General features: G+C 39.4%; 1 protein-coding gene across 13 annotated transcripts in view; it reads left to right on the top strand.

The window, feature by feature from the left end:
* MAGI2 (membrane associated guanylate kinase, WW and PDZ domain containing 2) overlaps positions 1-20,113 on the top strand; it is a 701,683-nt gene that overhangs the window by 672,099 nt on the left and 9,471 nt on the right. For 9 of the 13 annotated variants that reach the window (XM_063155597.1, XM_063155590.1, XM_063155591.1 and 6 more), the window contains one exon: positions 5,684-5,822. In XM_063155597.1, the coding sequence (XP_063011667.1) occupies positions 5,684-5,822 (139 nt within the window). Of the gene's footprint in view, positions 1-5,683; positions 5,823-11,384; positions 11,422-11,643; positions 11,755-20,113 lie in introns of all 13 variants that reach the window. The other 4 variants (XM_063155598.1, XM_063155602.1, XM_063155599.1 and 1 more) reach the window with 3 other exon arrangements.

Below are 20,113 nucleotides of genomic sequence, written 5' to 3'. Positions count from 1 at the left end.
TTCCCATTATTGCCAGAAAACATGTTGCCCAATTTTATAGCTCAGTTGTTCTTACACATGGATGGAGCATCTGAATTAACTTGAACTGAAGCAGATTTTGTAAAGAAACACTTTCCATACACACAAACTACTTTTATAATTGCATTTAAATCATTAATATTCAGATTTCAAAGCATTAAGGGGTTGAAGCATTCAGTGTTTACTTTGTGCTTGCACATTGTAAGAATATAATAGAGGAGTGTTCTGCTTACCAAGTGGCATTGGGTTAGGAGGAGAACCAGTGGGCTTGGGTAGGTATTTATCCCAAACATGGAAACGCAGCAAGGGTCATATTCTTCAGGAAGAAAAATACAACACAAAGCCAATGTGAATAAAATTTCCAGATTCATAGCTGCAAAGAACATGAATTTCTTCAGAATAAATTCAGCTTGGGCAGCAGCCAGACAAGCTTCCCAGGTTGTCTTGCCAACACCCTTCATCCTTCATCTGCTGAGAACATCTGGAGGACATAGAGGTAAATCACTCCTGTTTTGTAATCTTTGCTGAAGACCTCCAGGAAGGTTAAAAAGCAGAGCCTGGGGAGTGTCCCACATGCAGGGCTTGCCTGTGGGGACTGGGAAAGGGTACATGTGTCCCATGTTTAAAGAAACATCAAGAACTGGAAAAAAAGAGGTCTACTGCCTGATGAGAATGTGAAGATGGCTGAAATATTCAGTGTGTTCTTTGTATTAGTCTCCATTGAGATGTTCACAAAAACATCAGCAAAGAAATTAGTATAAATCAGAATAAAGAGAAAACTGCTTAAAGCATAGTTAGATTCAAGTTTGCAGAACTTGCTAGTGCTCATGTATGCTCAATGACTAAGGCAAGTAAATTTATAGACTATCAGTAATTATGTCTAACAATTCATGGAGGACAAGAGAGTTAGACCAGAGAAAGCAAAACATTCACCCTATTTTTAAAGCCAAATAAAAAAATTCCTTTAATTTTTGTGCTCAGAAACAATCTGTGACAAGTTACCAAAAAGTTGAGAAAGTTAACTGGCATGTGAATTGTGGAAAGCAAATCTTGTCACACCAGTCTAATTTTCCTTTCTTATGTCTGATTTTCATTCTTATTTCTAAATAAGGAAAAGGAAAAAAGGGGGAGGAGAATGTACAATCTTCCTTTCACCTTTTCACACTACCTTCTATGAAATTCACATGAAAAGGTTGAGGCCCTAGGTGGAATCTCTTTTAACGCGGGTTACTGTCAATAATTCCTCTCGAAGGCTGCTCTGAATGATTTGCTCCTTAATAGTAATTACAAATGTAGTTCTGAGGTGTCTGGGATGAAACCAACTCAGTTAAATATTCCATTATTAATTGAAGACCTACTGATAAAAAATAAAATAGAATTTGCTGATGCCAGTATGTCACTATTCACAGGGAGTTTAAAAAGACTTTGAGAAACAGACTGTTTCAAAATAAAAATTTTGTACTAAAGCAGTCAATCTGATAAAAGTCAGAGGTGCACAGTGCTCAGTTTAGGGCAGAGAAATCAGATGCACAATGATAAATGTGAGATAACTGCTCAGAATCCAAACTGACCACAGGTTGCAAATCTGATGTGTTACAAAAAGGCAAAGAATTCGTTCTGGGAACATTATTAGTAAATGTGGAAAGAATGTTTTCATTTTGGTCTGTTCTACCTACCCTCCCACCTTCATAATATATTCATTTTGGGCACTGTGAACAGACATGGAAGGATCCAGAAGAGAAGTGTAGAGAAATGCTCTTTGGTATAAACTTCAGGAATCATCTTTTGATCCTAAAAAGAGAAATGAGGATCCCATGTAGCAGACACTGATTTTATGTTTCCAATCACCTCTGGCCTCACCTTGCTGTATCTTCAATATGTGGGCATATCTAAGATCCTCTTTAAAAATCACTGGATTTAGAAAATAGCTCCACAAAGCTAAAAATTTATTCCAGAATAGAAATGTTGAGGGAGAAAGCATATTTGAATGCCTGGACAAAGGGAGCCCATACAGCAGGGTTTTGTCCCATATCAGCCATAAGAAAATCTGCATCATGGAGGGAAAGGAAGGGAAGGTTATCAAGGTTTAACTGCGGGAGAAAAACAAGAATTGTTCCTTACTGACACATGGGGAACAGCTCCTCAGCCGAGGTTTTCTGTTTTGTGTGAATTTCCAGATATGAGTGCAAAGTCTAATTGAAGCTTTTCTCGAGTAAGAGTGTTGACAACTTCTCCTTGTTTCCTCCTCTAATCAGAGCTGGGCTTGTGCTGCAAAGGCAGAATAATTCAGCTGTACATCAGTCAGCCACAGGACACAAAAGCAAGGAACACAATTAACCCACTGCTCCTGCAACTATTCATTATAGCTCTGGTCTCACCCTTTCTGATGTACATTTCAGAGCACCTCATTTTTGCCACCTTGTTTCTCTCCCCTCCTTCAGTCACATAACCAAGCTGCTAGCCTTTTTTTTAAGCTTTCTCAAGATATTTGCACATAATATTTCAGAAGAAAAGGAAATATCAAATCAACTACAATATTTTATAATGAAAGAAAATACCAAATGAGCCACGTGCTGCCTACAGAGAGAAAAATTGTGAATTCACAGAAATACAGAAAAGGTTACATTAATACAAATAGTTCCTGCATAGTGACCAGTGAAAACAGAAGGAAGGCAAACAGCAAGGGAAAAATGTGACATTAACATAACCTTTTCACATATTAAACTGTATTAAAATCTTTCTGTCTGTCTGCTCTGGAGTGCAGAGGATTTTATTTGAAGGACTGCACATTCCCAAGCAGCTTTCAGTACTAATTTTAAAAGCTATTCATCAAGGAGTGTTAAAAACACCTCTTTCATTTGATCTAATCTGGCACTTCTCTCAAGGCATGCTAATAAAAACATTTTAAATACCTTCTGCAAAATATGGTCTACCCAGGCAATGTTCCACAACAAAAAAACCAAAAAAAACCAAAAAAAACCAAACAAACAAACAAAAAAAAACAACAAAAAACAAACAAACAAAAAAAACCACACCACTGTCCTCAAGCATTCTGAAAATCTGACTTTACTTTTACAGGACTTCTATGGGGTTTAATTGTTTCATGAGGTTTAGAAACAGGTTTTCCCAAAATCATTTAATTTTGTCTGTATTTGGCCTGACTGATATCCTTGTGGGGATGCTACAAATCCATCTTCTGTCTGTGTTACAGGAGTGGTAACACAGATTTTTCTCTTTTTGCTCCAAGAATGTGAACCAGCAGCCTTCTCCAAAAGTCTGGGGGATGCAGAGAGCCCTGTATGGCCAGACCTGGGGGAGATCTCACCATCATCCTGAGAGCACCTGTGTTCTGTGTCAGTGTGGCCTGAAGGCTGCCAGAAATATTTTAAATTGTGCACAGCATGGTACAACCACATGATTTTTTTTTAGAGAGAAAATCATCTGAGGAAGAAATTTGCACTGCAAAAATAATCCTGCACAAAATAATTCTGATTTTTTTTTCCCTCCCCACTGTTAATACTGCAGCATTTACAAAGTGTAATAGCAAAGCTAATAGGTTTTATTTGGATCAATGGCTTTTCAGTTACACAAAGTATCAGCATAGATTGCATACAGGATCCTGGGATGATGCAGCTCCTATTGACAAATATGAAATCTATGAATTCCTATTGAGAAACACTGTCATAGTACTTCTATTAGCATTCTTTCTGTCTCTGAGCAAAAGTAAGGACTAGATAACTTCTTGACATCCTTTCTAGTTTTCTTTGATGCTAGGAGTTGTATTGACATTTCATATTGTGCACATTTATTTGGTAAATATTATATTTCAAACTCAGGAAAGAAGGAAAACCTCTGAAGGATTACACTTTAAGCTGACAGAAGTAGAATTGTAGCAAAGAGAACATACAAAATAGAAGATATTTCAATGTCCAAGGCCAGCTAAGACCTGCTTTTGTTAAGACAGTCTCGTAAGAGGGAAAGAAAGTGTGTGTCACCTTGAAGGCTGCATCATCTCTTGTCACAGAGGCATTTTATGAAAAATCCTTTCCTTAGGATTTTTCCTCCTGAGAAGCTGAGAGGCCTCAGGAACAAAATGTAAACAATGATTATCTGCTGCTGTGGAATGCAACAGGTGCATCTGTGATTGGTCCATGTTGGTTGTTTCTAATTAATGGCCAGTCACAGTCAGCTGGCTCAGACTCTGTCCAAGACACAAGCCGTTGTTACTCATTCTTTCTTTTCATCAGCTGGCCTTCTGATGAAATCCTTTCTTCTATTCTTTCAGTACAGTTTCAATATAATATATATCATAAAATAATAAATCAGCCTTCTGAAACATGGAGTCAGATCCTCATCTCTTCCCTCAGCCTAAGACCCCTGTGAACAAGATCACAATCTCTTGTCTAGATGTGTAGGCATTGTTGTTTTGGGTGGTGAAAACCCTGTGAGGAAGCTGTAGGAGCCCAGTGAGGCAGGTGAGATCCTGCTGAGCAAATGTGTTCCTCTAGCACTGGCAATTGAGTGTGCTGACCCACTCACTGGGACCCTCCTGCCCTGCTCCTGGCTGCCGTCACTGGACCTGGACCTCCACCAGCCCCAGGAGACCATCCCTGCTCCTGGGTTCACTCAGGCTGCCCTTCCAGGGGGGCTGGGAGGCTTCTGCAGCTCACAGATCCCAAAGCTGTGGTGCTGCTCGCAGGAGGGTCCCATGTCACCTCTCTGTGTGCTCTCCAAGGGGTCTCACAGCACTGCAGGCTGTGCAGTGCTGCTCCCTACCCTGCTCTGAGCTGTGCTGACCGGGCACAGCAGAAAGCAACTGCTCCCCTGCTGAAGGCTTCCAGCATGGAAAGCCAGCCAAAACCAAAACATGCAGGCTGGAGGCAAAGCCAAGCAAGTTGGGGTGGATGGGATGTGCAGACATCAGTGCCACATTTAACTGCTGTAGAAATAGAGCAGAAAAATGATGATGAAGCCAGCTCTAACTGGAAATCTGGCCGGGAGATGAGTGGCAGAAATCCACAATCAGAACCCCGGAGTCAGCTGCTCTAACTAGACAGTTCAGCCACAGGCTGTGCTTACTCCCAGCAAAAAGCTCCTGTGGTAAATAGTTCAAAGCCTGCTCTTTGAACCCCAGCAAACCTGCTTGTCCTGTGTCATAGCACTAACCTTTCTTTGTTTAACAGTGTGCTGCATAACGACTCTTAATTTGGTGTGAAACTTTACGACCGAGGTTTGGAAATTCAAATGATGGAAGTTTCTGTTTGTGCTTTGAACCTCTCTTTTCTCTATGAAAACAGCAAGTGCAACAAAGTTCTTCTCAGGCTCACCCAACACTGCATGTTACAGAGCAGCAGGGATAATGTTCCAGTGATTCCACCACGTCAAGCAATTCAACAAAGCCTCTTATGTGCAGAAGATGTGAGCAAGTTACAAAGGCATTGCACTGATTTCAGCAGAAGACAAGCAGCATTTGATATACCATATTCAGAACCCACTTTGGAGGCTATTTGATCTGCCAGTAATATTCCTCAGATAGACAGGAACAAATTTTCCTTGATGTGTCTGTCTGTCATTCAAGTAACCTGTGATCCATTGAATATGTCTCTTCCTGAAACACTCATTTTACTGCAATTCTGTCTGACTCAATATTCTTCTTACCTGACAGGTAGGAGATCAAATAATTGAAATCAATGGAGAAAGCACAAGGGACATGACACATGCCAGAGCAATAGAGCTAATCAAGTCTGGTGGCAGGAGAGTGCGACTGCTGTTGAAACGTGGGACAGGCCAGGTCCCAGAATATGGTGGGTTTTCATCTTTATATTTTTATATGTGCATGACTCTATACAATTTAACTAAAATGCCTTTGAATTAAGTAACAATTGCAGATATTTATATATTGTAATCTCCTGGAGCACATTAAGTATTGCCTTAAGTGCTTACCTGTGATGGGGTGGATTTACTCACATGTGTGTACATCGATGTCATCTGCTGCCCTCCCAACACAGGCAGTGGCTTCCAAGATGTGCATTGGAGGAAGCACTACAAAGCTCCTAGGGGACATCTCTGAGCGTGCTGGGAGTTGCTGATTTGCCCATAAACTCTCCTTTTCTTCCTTTATTGGAATTTCTTCCTTATTGGTACTTCTCTGCACATTTTGAGTCACAGCAGATGATCTTGTTGCCATGCAATTGAGTGGCCCAGGCTGGAACTCTAAGCATTGTCAAGAATGTACTCCTTTCTTTGACAACTTCACCCATTGTATTCTCTCTGACAAAATACATGGATGATCAATTAGAAGTCAGTTATTAATTTAAAACACGAGATTTTGCTCATTGTAGTGGGAAAACAGGATCCATTCTTCTTATATTTTGTTTCAGAGAGATTTCTGGGACTTTTTAAATATTTCAAAAAGTATGAGTCATTTAGACAGTATAGAAACCTTATTTCATAACTGAAATGACAAAAATTAAAAAGAAATTATCCAAAAGTAATTTCAAAGATGAAGAGTTTTTTAAAAAAACTGAAATCAGGGCTTACTGTATAGTATGGTGTTACAATCTCATATATTTACATAAGTTGTATGATGTGCACCTCTGGGCCTTAAATCTCTCAGGAAAAGGGCTACTTTTTAATGAAAAGTTTCTTTATGCTATGAGGTCCAAAACTCTATTAAACATTTTTACTTTTCCTTTTAAAGTTCCAGAATGCCTTCCCATTAGAATCAGAAATTATAGTCACATAAAAATTCAAATACTTAGGCTTAACTATAGGTTCAGGTGAGCCTTTGTTGCCAACATAAATTCAATACCTCTGTTAAAGTCAGCTGCACTGAAAGTCAATTCTTTCCCAGCTGTCAATACACAAGGTAATTGCACTATTTTCTTCTCTGAACAAGAGCTAATTCTATGGCTAAACCAATACTCAGGACACTGTGTGCTGCATTATTTACAACTTTCAAGGGCTTCTGAATAAAGGCAGAAAAGATGGGCCATAGCCCACCCATCTGGTAATAAAGTTAGTGATTTATACTTTTGGTGAGTAGAAACAAAGCCAAAATGGCTTCCAGGGGCTCTGATAAAATCACACTAAGACATTTAATTTTAACTAGTGTGCAATCCTTTCAGAGATACCTCAAACAGAAGTTCAGATCACCTCCAAAACTGTTTAATGGGAGAGGTGCATCATTTTTAATGAAAGAGCAAACAAATGGCCAGGACTGATGCAGTGGCAGTAATCCTTCTCAAACAGCAGAACCCTATACCAGCAGTCCTCTGCTTCCTCAGAAAACAATTTCATCTAATGTAGGCCCAGGAGGCTGCAATGAGCAAAGAATCAGTTGCAGTTCAGACCCGTTCCATATCTGAATTTCTTAAGGTCCCAGTTCCAAATGGCACTTAAATCCAAAATAAATTTATATTATTTATATAGCCTTATAAAATTGTACATTATTCCCATTAAAAACATATTTTAAAAAACTTTAAAATATTATTTAAAAAAAAACCAAAACACAAATAAAAAAAACCTTCAGTGTAAGTACCATTGATTTAGGAAAACAAATCTTCCAAAATGTCCACAGAAGATGATGAGTAGAAAATGCATATAAACCACTAGAAATTGAGACACAGCTTTTAGTGCTAAGAGAAAGCAACAAGGTTCACAGTGTTGTTTAAAGCCAAGCTTGCCATTTGGGAAGGCATTTGGAATAATTAGCATTAGTTGTTTAAAAATGCAGATTACTGAGACATAAACCTTGCTACAAAGAAAATTCATCAACAAAATGCTTTTTAGTCAGCCCATTTTTCAAACTGCTTCTCCAGATTACAGCTTTAGAAAGGAGGAGAACTAAGTAGCTGAGCTTGAAAGGCCATTTTTCCTGCTGCACTGAAAAAGGAGTAAAAGTGTTCAGGAGTTACTTCATAGTGTACAAACAACTTGCAGAAAGCATCAGAGCAAAGGAAAACATCTGCAGTTCTTAATCTGTGAATTGTATCCAGTCTGGAAGGGGAATGGAAGCAAAATGAGAAGATGCCTGTTGAAATTAACTGAGATAATTAAAGTCCTCCCTAGGTCATTTCCCAAAGGTGTGAGAAATAGTCTAAGAACAAACAGAAGGTGAACCTAAATTCCAACAGCAGCCTGCCTAGGAAGTTAAAAACAGAAATCAACAAGCAGAACCAATTAAAATGAGAGCCCAGGTCTCAAGCAGGCCACATTTCAAGGTTAAGTCATCATGATGCAAAGAACATCTGTCAGAGACCCCCAGAAACGTCTTTTGCAAATGTAAAACTGAATGCAGAGAAGATTGTGACTGTAGGCTTGGGGACAAAGTAGTCCTGAGGACAGCAGACAGTCAATATTTAGTAACTCCCTCTTCCTTCAACCAGAATTTCACAGCTGAGATGTAACAAGACTAATTGGAGCTCTTTTTACTGAAATAATCAGAGGGTTTTTTAAGCAATTACATGTCAGAAATATTTCTTATACTCATCAGGGTCCAGCTGTGGAGAGCATTGTAGGAAATAAGACTTGGTTGAGTATAAAAATGCAAGGCTGGAGGACAGAGCTGGTATTGGGACTGCAGTGGTGGTGTGCAGCAGAAGCCTAGGGATAAATAAAACAATAGCACAAGTGTACCAAGGTCCTCTCCTGGAAATTCTCTCTCAAGTCCCTGACAGGCAAAATGATCAAGGACTTCCTAAGCCAGGTTTAGTAATGCTGTGCTTTCCAACAGCAGCAACACACTGATTCACAGCACTAAAAAGGAGAAAACTTATTTAGAGCTACCAAAACCAGCCAGCCAAGACTGCCACATTATTGTCTTCAGCCTTCAATTTCTTGATTTTCCTTGTGTTTTAAACTCCAGTGCAATGTTTCTGTTAGTACAAAATATGGTGGTATGTACTTATGTGCAAGAAATGTCAGTGTTTAAATGATTCTGTGATTGACATCTGTAAAAGCAGTGGTAAGGAAAATTCATCAATAATAAGAAAGTGATTTGTGAAAGAAAAGGATGTGTACTGAAAAGAAGAAAGCACTTCATGAAGAAACAAAGAATGAGCTGCTGAGAGAGTGTAAATCTGAATGAATTATGTCAGTTTATACTGCCTGGAAATCTGTCCATTTCCAATCTTGAAAAATTCTGGTTGAGCTGAAGCACTCTTCAAACCTAGGGTAAGAAATAAAGTGTGCTGTGAATGCATCATTTACCTCCATTCCAGCTGCTGATTTTGCTTGAAAACAAATGCCAGGGATCCCAGCCCATTTCAGAGGCAGCAATCCCCTTGTAGCAGGCACAGAATGTAAGCCAAGGAGCTCAGATGTGATCAATGCTCCAAAACTACAGCTGATTTCACAGCAGGATGCAACAAAAGAAGTGTTGAAAACAGGTGTTTTATCACCCAGCATCTCAGAACATGTTTGTTGAGGATAAGGATAGCCAGAGGAACTGTGCTTCCATGGGAGATGAATTATCACAGCTCATCCTAACCCGAAGAGCATCAGCATCATGTTTCATAGGAAACAGTCTGCCAGCTGAGTGCTCCAGAGAACCAAGTCCAAGCAAGAAATCATATTAATGTGCAAGAAAGCCTAGAAGTACTGCTGGGAATCCTGATCCCAAAAAGCACTTAATGCCTGGGAAGTCTGGCTGCAGAGAGTGTGAGGATTCATTCATGTCACAGGACACCAAACCCAGAGTCACCACTGCAGAACTGAGCACCTCTCCCACCAGCATTAAAAACAACCTGAATGAAGTGATGGATCAAGACATTTCTTGAAGTGGCTGCCTCATTTCCCATGTGTGCACCTACCTAAGGGGTCACTGACTTCAGCAGGAGCTGCTGGGTGTGCAGCAGCTCTAAAAATCTGCCTGTTCACACTGTGGGAGCCTCATTACAGATGGCTTGCAAAAATATTAACAATATGAAGGTGGAAATTAGGTGCTGATCTCAGATAACATTTGTATGCAGCCTCATTACAAGTATTTCAGGCCTTAGGCATAGCTGTAGAAACATCAGGAGAAGATGCAGAGCCAAACACTGGGACACAGCATCATCCTCAAAGGCAAAATGAAGGAAAGCTGTTCACAGAATCCCAAAATGGTAACATTCAAGAGGAAGTAAAGCTGACGTATCAGTCCCTCCATCCAGCTGTGAGTTCTGCAAGAAGCAAGTTACATCTAATGATTGATCAGCCCCAGAAAACTCCAGTTTTTGTGGGAACATAGTCCTTCCTCTAGATGTCTTTAGAGGAAGCTCCCCAGGAAAGCCTGTGGTGTTTCACTCTCGGTCTCAGCAGTCCTGGCAGCTTGTTTTTTCTGGCTTACTGCTCCTGGCCTTTCCTGACTGGAGATTTTATTACTCACAGTGCATTAAAATATGTAAGCTCCTAGAAGTTCCTGAAAGCAATGAGTCTTGCAATCAAATGTAAAGGTGGAGAAGGCTGAGGCAGGTTAGCACCTGTAGGTGGATTCCATCCCTCCAATAAGGAATAAGCCCCTGCCCCAGTTGTTTTCTGTCTGGTAGTGCAGAGGGAGCAAAAACACTGAATTTCACCTGTAAGGAATATCTAACCTATTAATAAAAAATATAATTTGTTTCCATTCCTACTTCTAGGGCTACAAAATCAAGTTTGATATAAGGTTTCTATTAAGTTTCACTTTGTTTAAGTTGCTTAAGAGCTCCTGCAGGAAGTTATAAATTTTAGAGACTCCAGCTCATTTACACTGAGATTTTGGAAAACTTTTCCATTGCCCTATCTTGGACATCTGGATCTGGCCCTGAGCATTCTAGGTCACGCTGTGATGTGACACTAACAGATACACAGAGCTGTGAGAACTGGAATCACTGAGGTTTGGAGAACAAGGAGTCTGCATTGTGTGGTGATGGTTGGTGCTTTATGGATCTGCACAATCATGGTGCCTTCCCTCTCTTCCCCTTCTTTGTTGGGCTTTCTTAGAAGACATGTCCTGGGGGGTGCACTGTGTATTTTTGGAATCTCTGTTTCTTCACACAGTGCCAAATTGTGTACACAGCTCACCCCATGGGTTCGTTACACACAGATGGTTTTACAGAACTAGAGTTTAGATTTACTTTGGGGCTGTTTAAGGGAGGAAGATTAAAGTGTCAGTATATGCAAATTGCTGGTTAAGAGATAAAAGCCACAAATTATTTAGCAATAAGTCATTTTAAAAGAAATTTTGAAGAAACTCTCATCTCCTGCTTCAGCACCACCCCAGCAAAAAAAAAAAAAAAACCAAAAATGTCAGAGTTGATACCAATACAAGGATTTTTTCGTACAAGTAAATTGGCACAGTTCTTAAATGCATTAAACCCTTTGCTTTTGATTTGTTATGACTCCTTCAGGAAGCACCTCAAGATGTACTCCATATCCATAGACCAGGTGAATCTATGTCCTGAATATATATGTACAGTAGTTTCAATAATCCACTAATATTTAGACTTACAGCATGCCTGTTTGTCTTAGCTTTACAGAAATACTTCTTTCCTGTTACATATAAGCTTTTCTCTCGGTTGTTCTAAACTTACTAAGAATTCTCTGCTCTAACAATAGTAAAAATGTCTGTATGTCACTGGTTCTGTTAATTCTAATGATTGGTCCTAGGCTGTTCCTCCCCTTCCTTTAGGAATGGTTCCTTCCAGTCTCTCCATGTGCATGAAAAGTGACAAGCATGGGTCCCCATATTTCTACTTATTGGGCCACCCTAAAGACACGGTTTGTAAACTCTGCATGTATATTATCTTTCTAATACATTTTGTTTCTCACAACTGTTTAGAGAGTATTTTCCAGCTGCTTCTTACATGCTAGCTCACTTAATAGTTTCTACAGTATTCAACTTTTCTTTCATGACTGATTATCTAAGACATCACAGCAGCTATGCATTCTACAAATGTATTTTAAGATCCTAAATAATGTTTTGCACGTTATACTGCTGCTAGTGCATAGGTCTGCTATATTTCCATTTTTTCTCATGATAAAAATTTATCTACTGAATATGACTTTTCAGGTAGAAAATCTTGAACTTCTGAGTTTAACCTGTAATTTTCCTCAATTTTATGGCACTTGGCTTGTAAAAATATTAACAATATGAAGGTGGAAATTAGGTGCTGATCTCAAATAACATTTGTATGCAGCCCCTTAAAGAAATAACAAATGTAAAATTGAACATATTTTGAAAAGTGCTGTAAGGTAATAGTCATTTATTAAACCCTGTGGTTATGCTGAATTTACACAAAGCTCTTTGCTCTCAATTTCCAGCAATTTTCTTCAGAGAATCAGATCCAACTGCACAGATTGTTCAGATGCATCCAATTTGTAATACAGAGTCAGGGCCCTGATATGATACCTGGAAAGCAAAGGAAAAGAAAAGCTTATTTTTTTCTATTTTCCCATTGATTGCTGTCATCACAGCAAACAGCAGTGTCCAGATGCATCCAGCTCTGCCTGCTGCTGACTTTGCACAGTGCAGAACATTTGCTGCAATTGCAAGAACAGTCTCACACATTGAAGCAGACAGATTGGAAATAGAAAGGGAGCAATATCAGAGATGTTCTTCCAGCCTCTGAGCTTTAAGCAGCTCTTCCAGTGTGATGCTCACAGAATTTCTGCCCCTAGCAGAACTAAACTGGGTTTAAGTTATCAGTCTTGTGCATGCAGATCCAGGTAACCTAACCAGTGTGATTCCAGTTGGAGTTTATTTCCAGTCTGTGTTGATAAATAAGGTTTTTTTGAACACAGACACATCCATATGCTTTGCTGCTGCAGAGCTGGACACATCTAGAGGCTTTTTGGAAATGTTCCCGTGTATTTCAAGTGTGTATGTCACCACCAGAGACTTCCTAGCTGCAAGTTCCTGCATCATATAGAAATGTCAATTCCATCATTCCTTGTATTCTCACCTTGCCTCTGTTTAATTCTTCACTGAACACAGCTCAGAGAGGTTAGATAGAGGTTAGAAATCCAGGCTGGCATTAAGGCCATTTCACAAGTCCCAGTGTTCAGCTCAATGAACTGCAGTTCAAACACAAATTCTACATATTTATACCCTCAAGTTTCTGGGCATCATCTTTATTTTTCCTCCTACAGAAAAAACATACACAGGAAATAAGTATTTTTCCTGAAATAAGTAGAAACGTAAATACTCTATAAATATAGCTAAAGTTAGTTTTGCAGTCACCCAGCTGTGAACGGTTCTCATTTATTTGGCAGGAAGTGTTGAAACAGAATTTTTTTCTCAGTATAGTGTATCCAGAAAATCAAAAGAACTTCAGTTCTGGTCAACACCAAAACTGAAATACTTGCTTGATAAAAAAGCAATGTCATGTCAAATGAAAATATGTTTGTTATAAAATGTCTCCATTTCAGGTATTTTTAGTGAAAGAATTTGGAGGGGAAGAATTTTCCTAAAGAGCCTGTTTTGATGGGGCTTATCCCAACCAAAAATGTGGCTGTGCTACCATTCATTAGAGCACTGAGCAAGGAGTTAAAATTCCTGAAGCAGAACAGATAAATTGACGATTCTAGTGTGCCTTAGGAGAGGCCCTACCATAACATCATGGAGCAGTCTGTTATAAGACCTCATCTCACATGAAGGATTTTTTCCCTTTTGTATAAATAATCAATTCTGGAAGATGATCAGCACCCTGACTGAAATTTAGACACAGCACATGGGGGATGCAGGTGGTTTGAAAGGTTCCTGCAGATCAAGTGACACCTGCCTGTGCTTCCTTGCACCACGGGTTTGGTGGCCCTTTCTAGTGATCACTGCATTTATATTTGCAAAAAACAGATTAAAACTTGGGAGCTTATACTGTGGGGTGATTGTTTGAATATAGAATATAGTTACATCCTTCAGAAGATACCAGTTTGCAGTCTACTACAAACTGATTTTTCTAGTTCCTTTAGAATGTCTGAAGCTTTTACATTTGTCTAATAAATGGCTAAAGCACCTTGGCCTATGCTTTGAAGCCAGACACTCCTATCTGTTCAGAGTACTGATCAGATAATCCAGTTCATCTCATTTTTAATGCTCATTTTATAAATCTCCAGAGCTGAGGTTGGGTGTTATTTGAAACTTGAACTGCCTCATATATCATTTATCTGATGGGAGTGCAAAAATCAATAGTCATTTTGGAAATGTGCCCTTTCTGCCTGTGACCACCTTGGTGGAACTGCAAACATTCATTCATATTCCTGCTGCATTTCCAATACCACCTTCTTATTTCTAGCAGCACCAACTTAATTTCAGGAACCTGTGGTGTGTTAAAAAAAAAAAAAAAAAAGACTAACTAAATGAACCAACATACTGGTTAATAAAATTGGTCTAAACCATCAGGCAATTTGAATATGGGCTCCCAAAGGTTCTAGAATGTTTTATTGCTATGGGTATAAAACTATTCAAGGGCAAAAATTAATATTAAAACCTGCTTTACAAACATGTCTTTAGTATTTAATAAATATGTAGCAGCTGGCAGAAAAGTAGAACATCCATCTATTAAATAACAGTGGATGTGTATTTATAAGTGGGTGCATATAGTTATTTCTGTCTTACAGAAAATTTCTGTTTCAAAAGCTGTGCAGACCTTTTTCCCTTGATATAGAAATAGAAAACACAGTCTTGAAAGAAAGAGGGACACATGAGATAACATTTTCAGTTTTCTGGCAATGACTTTGAGCTTCCAGGAAGGCAATACCTCATTTTTTAAATGCAAAAATACTGAATCCTAAACATTGGTTTGGCAATTACTCTCCCAGTGGATTCAGACCAGTCTAACTGAATAGTCTAACCCAGGCTTCCCCCATCTGTATAACAGGGATAGCAATATTTACTTACCTATCTCATGGGAGTGTTATGGGGATTAATTATTTAATGCTTGAGAAGCACTTTAAAGATTAAAATTCCTAGTTGACTACTCAGGATTATTACTAAAGCAGAACCTTGCTAATCCACACCAAAATTGGCAGTGTCCCCCCATATCTGAGCAAAGATTTATTAATAAGGTTGTTGAGCAAGTTTTCTTATAATTAAAGCTTTATTAGTCTAATATAATATTCTGGAGTAGATTTACTAATATGGTGTAAAGTGTAGATAATTACAGCTAAACTCCAGTGAATAAAACAGATGAACAAACATTATCCCGGGTTTGGTTCACATAAACTGGCAAGCAGACTTCTCAAAGGGCAAAGTTCCACCCACAAATCTTTTCCTAACACTTATTTGTGATGTTTGTGAGGTCCCCAGGATGAGGCGAGAGATGAGAATCTGGGTCCCTGTTCTCAGAAGGCTGATTTATATTATATTATATTATATTATATTATATTATATTATATTATATTATATTATATTATATTATATTATATTATGCTATAACTATAATAAAGAAAGATAAGGATACAGACAGAAGGTTACAAAGAATGAAAACTCATAGCTGCTTCCAGAGTTGTGACACAGCTGATGGTGATTGGTCATTAAGTCAAAACAATTCACATGAAACCAGTCAAACATGCATCTGTTGGATAAACAATGTCCAGACCACGTTCCAAAGCAGCCAAACACAGGAGAAGCAATCAGATAATTATTATTTACATTTTTTTCTCTGAAGTTCTCAACTTCCCAGGAGAAGAAATCCTGGCAAAGGTATTTTTCAGAAAATATCACAGTGACACTTACTTTCATGGCTCCCTGTATTTTCATCCAGTTGACAATACTGGAAATCAGTACCCAAAATAGAGAACCTGAGAGAACACAGCCACACCTCAGTCTCCACATCAGTTTTTGCTTTCCTCATGTAATCCAGACAAGTAGGTAAAACGGGAATTCAGTAGCACTTCCTGTGTCTCTGCACTTTGCCACAGGACTAAGCCCAGTCCGCTGCTGTTGCAGCGCAATATCCCAGAAAACCCTCTCCTGCTGCTCACCTCGCTTTCATTTGCCACAGGCCCCCAATTAATAACAAGACTGCATCACTGCCACTTGTTCCTCCTCAGAGTTATCTTCCCCACATACCTGTGACGGTATTTTTGCCACAGCGAGCTGGGGACCAAAGGGAGCAGTGTGGAGGCAACAGGAATATTCCTGTGTCAGAGCCTTGCCACTGGCCTGACTCTGTGATGTTCAAGACTAAATTAAGCTAACAAGGCTCCTCATGGTCTCTCCTCGCTGACATCAGAAATATGATGAGTCTAAGTGCTCACACAGAGAGTGACACAAAGAATTGTTATTCGAGCATTACGGAGGCAAAGGCAAGCTCTGTCCATGGAGGGACTGGCAGGTCCTGCCTCTGTCCTCACTCCACCATCCCATGGTGCAACTCCTGGCTGATGTTTTGTGGTCTGACTACAGGGAAAGGTAGGCAGAGGTCATGGCTTCTGACAGGTTTCTTAGAGCTCCTTATTCCTAGCTTGGGGGGAAAAACCCACAGAAAATGAAATCTGTTTTCTTTTTTTTTTTACTTTGACGATATGAGGTAACTGTGACTCTCCAACCAATGCTTAACAAACATGACCAGAGAATGCTGAATTTTGTTGAGCAAGAGCAACACAGATGTGCAACCCAGAATTTTGAACATCTGGATTTTCAAACATGTAGCCTGTGTTTACTTATTAGGAGCTGAATATTACAGTGTAAAATTCATTTCTTCATACACTTCCGTCTCATCATAGAGTTTTCAGATAAATTTGTCTCAGCATTCCGAAGATATCAGATACCACAACAGCCCTGACAGCAGATGTGGTCCCAGAGTCAGCTCTGCACCCTCATTGCCTAAAAACCCCCAGGCTGAGGAGTTTGCTGAAGAGACACTGAACTGCTTCTGCAGCTTCTCCCCTAAGCAGAGCAGGACCACTTATTCATGAGCTTTGGGACTGAGTTCAAACCAAGTGATTTGTTTTAGATCCTGCTCTCACTGAATGAGAACCTCAGTGCCTGCCAGAAACAACTTTCTAGGAGCATTTCATACACAGTCAAAGTGCTCCTCACTTATTAAGTAAATTTTATTTATTATCTACATGCTTTTAATAATAACAGCTATTTGTTGACCTGACTGAATGTGATGCCTACTGTTAACACCCATTTTAGCTATGATAATTCATAATTTTAATATTTAACTTTAATTAAGTGTGCAATATCCAACTCTTAAATTATTCAGTCTCTGCAGAATGTTTTTCATTAATACCACACATTTTATTAACATATTTATGAACACCTTTTATGACTTAATGTGGCTTAATTCTATTAATAAAAACTAATTTGAAAGTCATTATCTTTTTTAATTACACAGTAACTTCCAGTGTAGTTTTTCCAGCTCCAGCATAGCTCTGGGAGAGAATTGCTGAGGTTTCTCCAGTTCTACTCTGCTGCCTGACCACACAGGGAAAAATAAAACCTTCTTTATTGACAGGTTGAATATTGCCTGAGTAGCTCTGATCTGGTAAATATGTGAGATGCTCAGCACTTCAAAAAGGGCACCAAACCACCTGGAGAACTATTGAATGATAATGTGTGGTCAGAGCAGCATCACTCAGACTGGCACTTAAGCTGTCCACACATTTAATATTGACACCACAGAGAGGAGCTTCCTGTGGAGGGTGAAAGCCCCATGCAGGCTGCTGCTCTTCACTTGGGCTCTTCCAGTATTAGTAATCCTGCAACATTTATGCAGATGGATTAAGCTGATTCAAGGAAAAATCTAATTTACCAAAGGTTACAACCTGTCCCTGGAGGCAAGGGTAACTGCAGTTCTTGTTAATAGATCCCTTGGGGGATTAGAGTGAAGGAACACTGAATGTTTGGTGTTTATAAATATATATATATATGGTTTATTTTAGAACAATTTGGTTGAAATGGAAAGCAGGTATGTAGCCATTTTGGTTATTATTACATATAGCAATATAACAGTGTATGGGAAGGAAGGAAGGAAGGAAGGAAGGAAGGAAGGAAGGAAGGAAGGAAGGAAGGAAGGAAGGAAGGAAGGAAGGAAGGAAGGAAGGAAGGAAGGAAGGAAGGAAGGAAGGAAGGAAGGAAGGAAGGAAGGAAGGAAGGAAGGAAGGAAGGAAGGAAGGAAGGAAGGAAGGAAGGAAGGAAGGAAGGAAGGAAGGAAGGAAGGAAGGAAGGAAGGAAGGAAGGAAGGAAGGAAGGAAGGAAGGAAGGAAGGAAGGAAGGAAGGAAGGAAGGAAGGAAGGAAGGAAGGAAGGAAGGAAGGAAGGAAGGAAGGGTTTTAAGACATGACAGCCACCTCTCATGTCATTGTAGCTGAGCCAGTTATGCCCCATCAGAAGGGCTGGACAAGGTGAATGTCCTGATACCTTCCACAGAGGGGTTTTGCAGCTGAGCCAGTTGTGTAAGGGAGGACATTGGCATGATAAAAAGTATTATCTCACCTAACAGGATCTGCTTCTTATCAGCCTCTTCTCCTATCTGGCTCAAAACCCAGCTTGTCCCTAAACAAAAGTTCATGCACACCTGCTTGGCTCCTGGGCTGTGACCTTGCACATCCTCAGCAAAGCACCAGCTGCTTTTGGAAATGGACAATTGTTTGTCATTAGCCATTAACATTTCAGTCTCACACTAGGTTAACTCTAATTGGTGATCACGATGATTTAAATATTTAGTTGATAGGACTGTTTATTAGAATCATGTATATAGAATAAACTAAATTGGGTCTTGGAATGAGAGGTAAACTGTGTACCCATAACATCTGGCCTTAAGAGTCACAGGCAGAAGACCATTACAGTAAATTAGTAAACCGATTTACCACATTAATTTACCTGCTTCTGAAATACAACCTGCTCGTAGGTGTGGCTCCTTATTTTTTCCCCTCTCCCATCCTGTGCTTTGGATAGCTTTTTTCTGCACAGAAAAATGATCCTTTTTTATTCTTGCTGTTGTAAAGGCAGCGTCAAAGTCTCAACCCTGTTGTGAGTGATGTTGGAGAGAGCCAAATGATGCAGAGCTTCGACACTACTACAAAGTCACAATGAATTGTTTATGGATGTGATTTATATTTAAGGGGTGAACAATGGCAGAGTAACCAGGAAAGGGCTAAAGCAGCACCTCAAGACAATCCAGGCCACCTGCTCTCCGTGGCAGAAAATCTGATTGTTTCTGAATTCATTAGTTATCTCCTGTGCCAGCCTGAAAGATCTCAGGCCACTTTCTTGCAGTGGCCTATGTTTTCTAAAAAGGACCTGGTGTGGGGTGATGGGTGTAGATCTCTGTGTTCACCCACTCAGCTTTGATCCACAGCCCCCAAAAGGGTTTCCATAAGGAACTCCCCTCCTTTGGTTGTGTACGTGTTCAACAGAAGAGCAGACATCTATTTCCAGAGGTCTTTTGAGACACCTCTCTCTCTGACTCTGTGAGGCAATTAAATTATTATCTCAAGTGGTAAGAACAGTAAAATGCTGGTGAAACAGTGCCATAATTAAAGAACCGACTCAAGGAAAGGGATTTACTGATGATGCCCTGGGTGTAATAATGTAGGATCAAAACCAGTGCAGAATAATAATAGGAACCCTCCAAGTCAGATCAGTTGTTTCCCATGTTTCTTGGTTAATCATATTTAAAGACTAAATTACATAAGAAATTGAAAAGTGATTTCATACATAGTGCTTGCTACAGATTAAAGTCCACACAAATCAATGTGTGTGGCTTTCTTGTTTCAAGAAAACATGCATCATTTTCTAAAGAATTTTTAAACTTTTTTTCTTGCAATATAGTTTTTCCCTCTCTTACTGAAGTTTAAATTTTCCCTTTCTGTTTGTTCCCTTAGCTCCAACACCAAGTAAGATCATCTCCTGAGCTCCTGTAGATTTGGTCTTCCAAGCATAACTAACAATCTGCTCTTTCTCAAGTGTTGCAATAATTCTAAAATTAGATCTTGGAACATGAAAGCACTTCTCTAACACACCTCTAAGCAGAGTACAGAAAAGGTGATGAAAGTGAATTTTACCTGAGATGAAGTCATTCACAGTCTCATTAAATGGCCCTTGCACAAACTTCATGAGCATTGAGTCTGCTGCAAAAAATATTTAGGGCATCTTCCATTTAATATCTAGATAAAGTATGCAATGGAAG

This window comes from Melospiza melodia, chromosome 4 (assembly GCF_035770615.1).
Source record: "Melospiza melodia melodia isolate bMelMel2 chromosome 4, bMelMel2.pri, whole genome shotgun sequence".
NCBI classification, from domain to species: domain Eukaryota; kingdom Metazoa; phylum Chordata; class Aves; order Passeriformes; family Passerellidae; genus Melospiza; species Melospiza melodia.
Note: the sequence above shows the minus strand (reverse complement) of the source record. Positions and strands in the feature narration are given on the sequence as shown.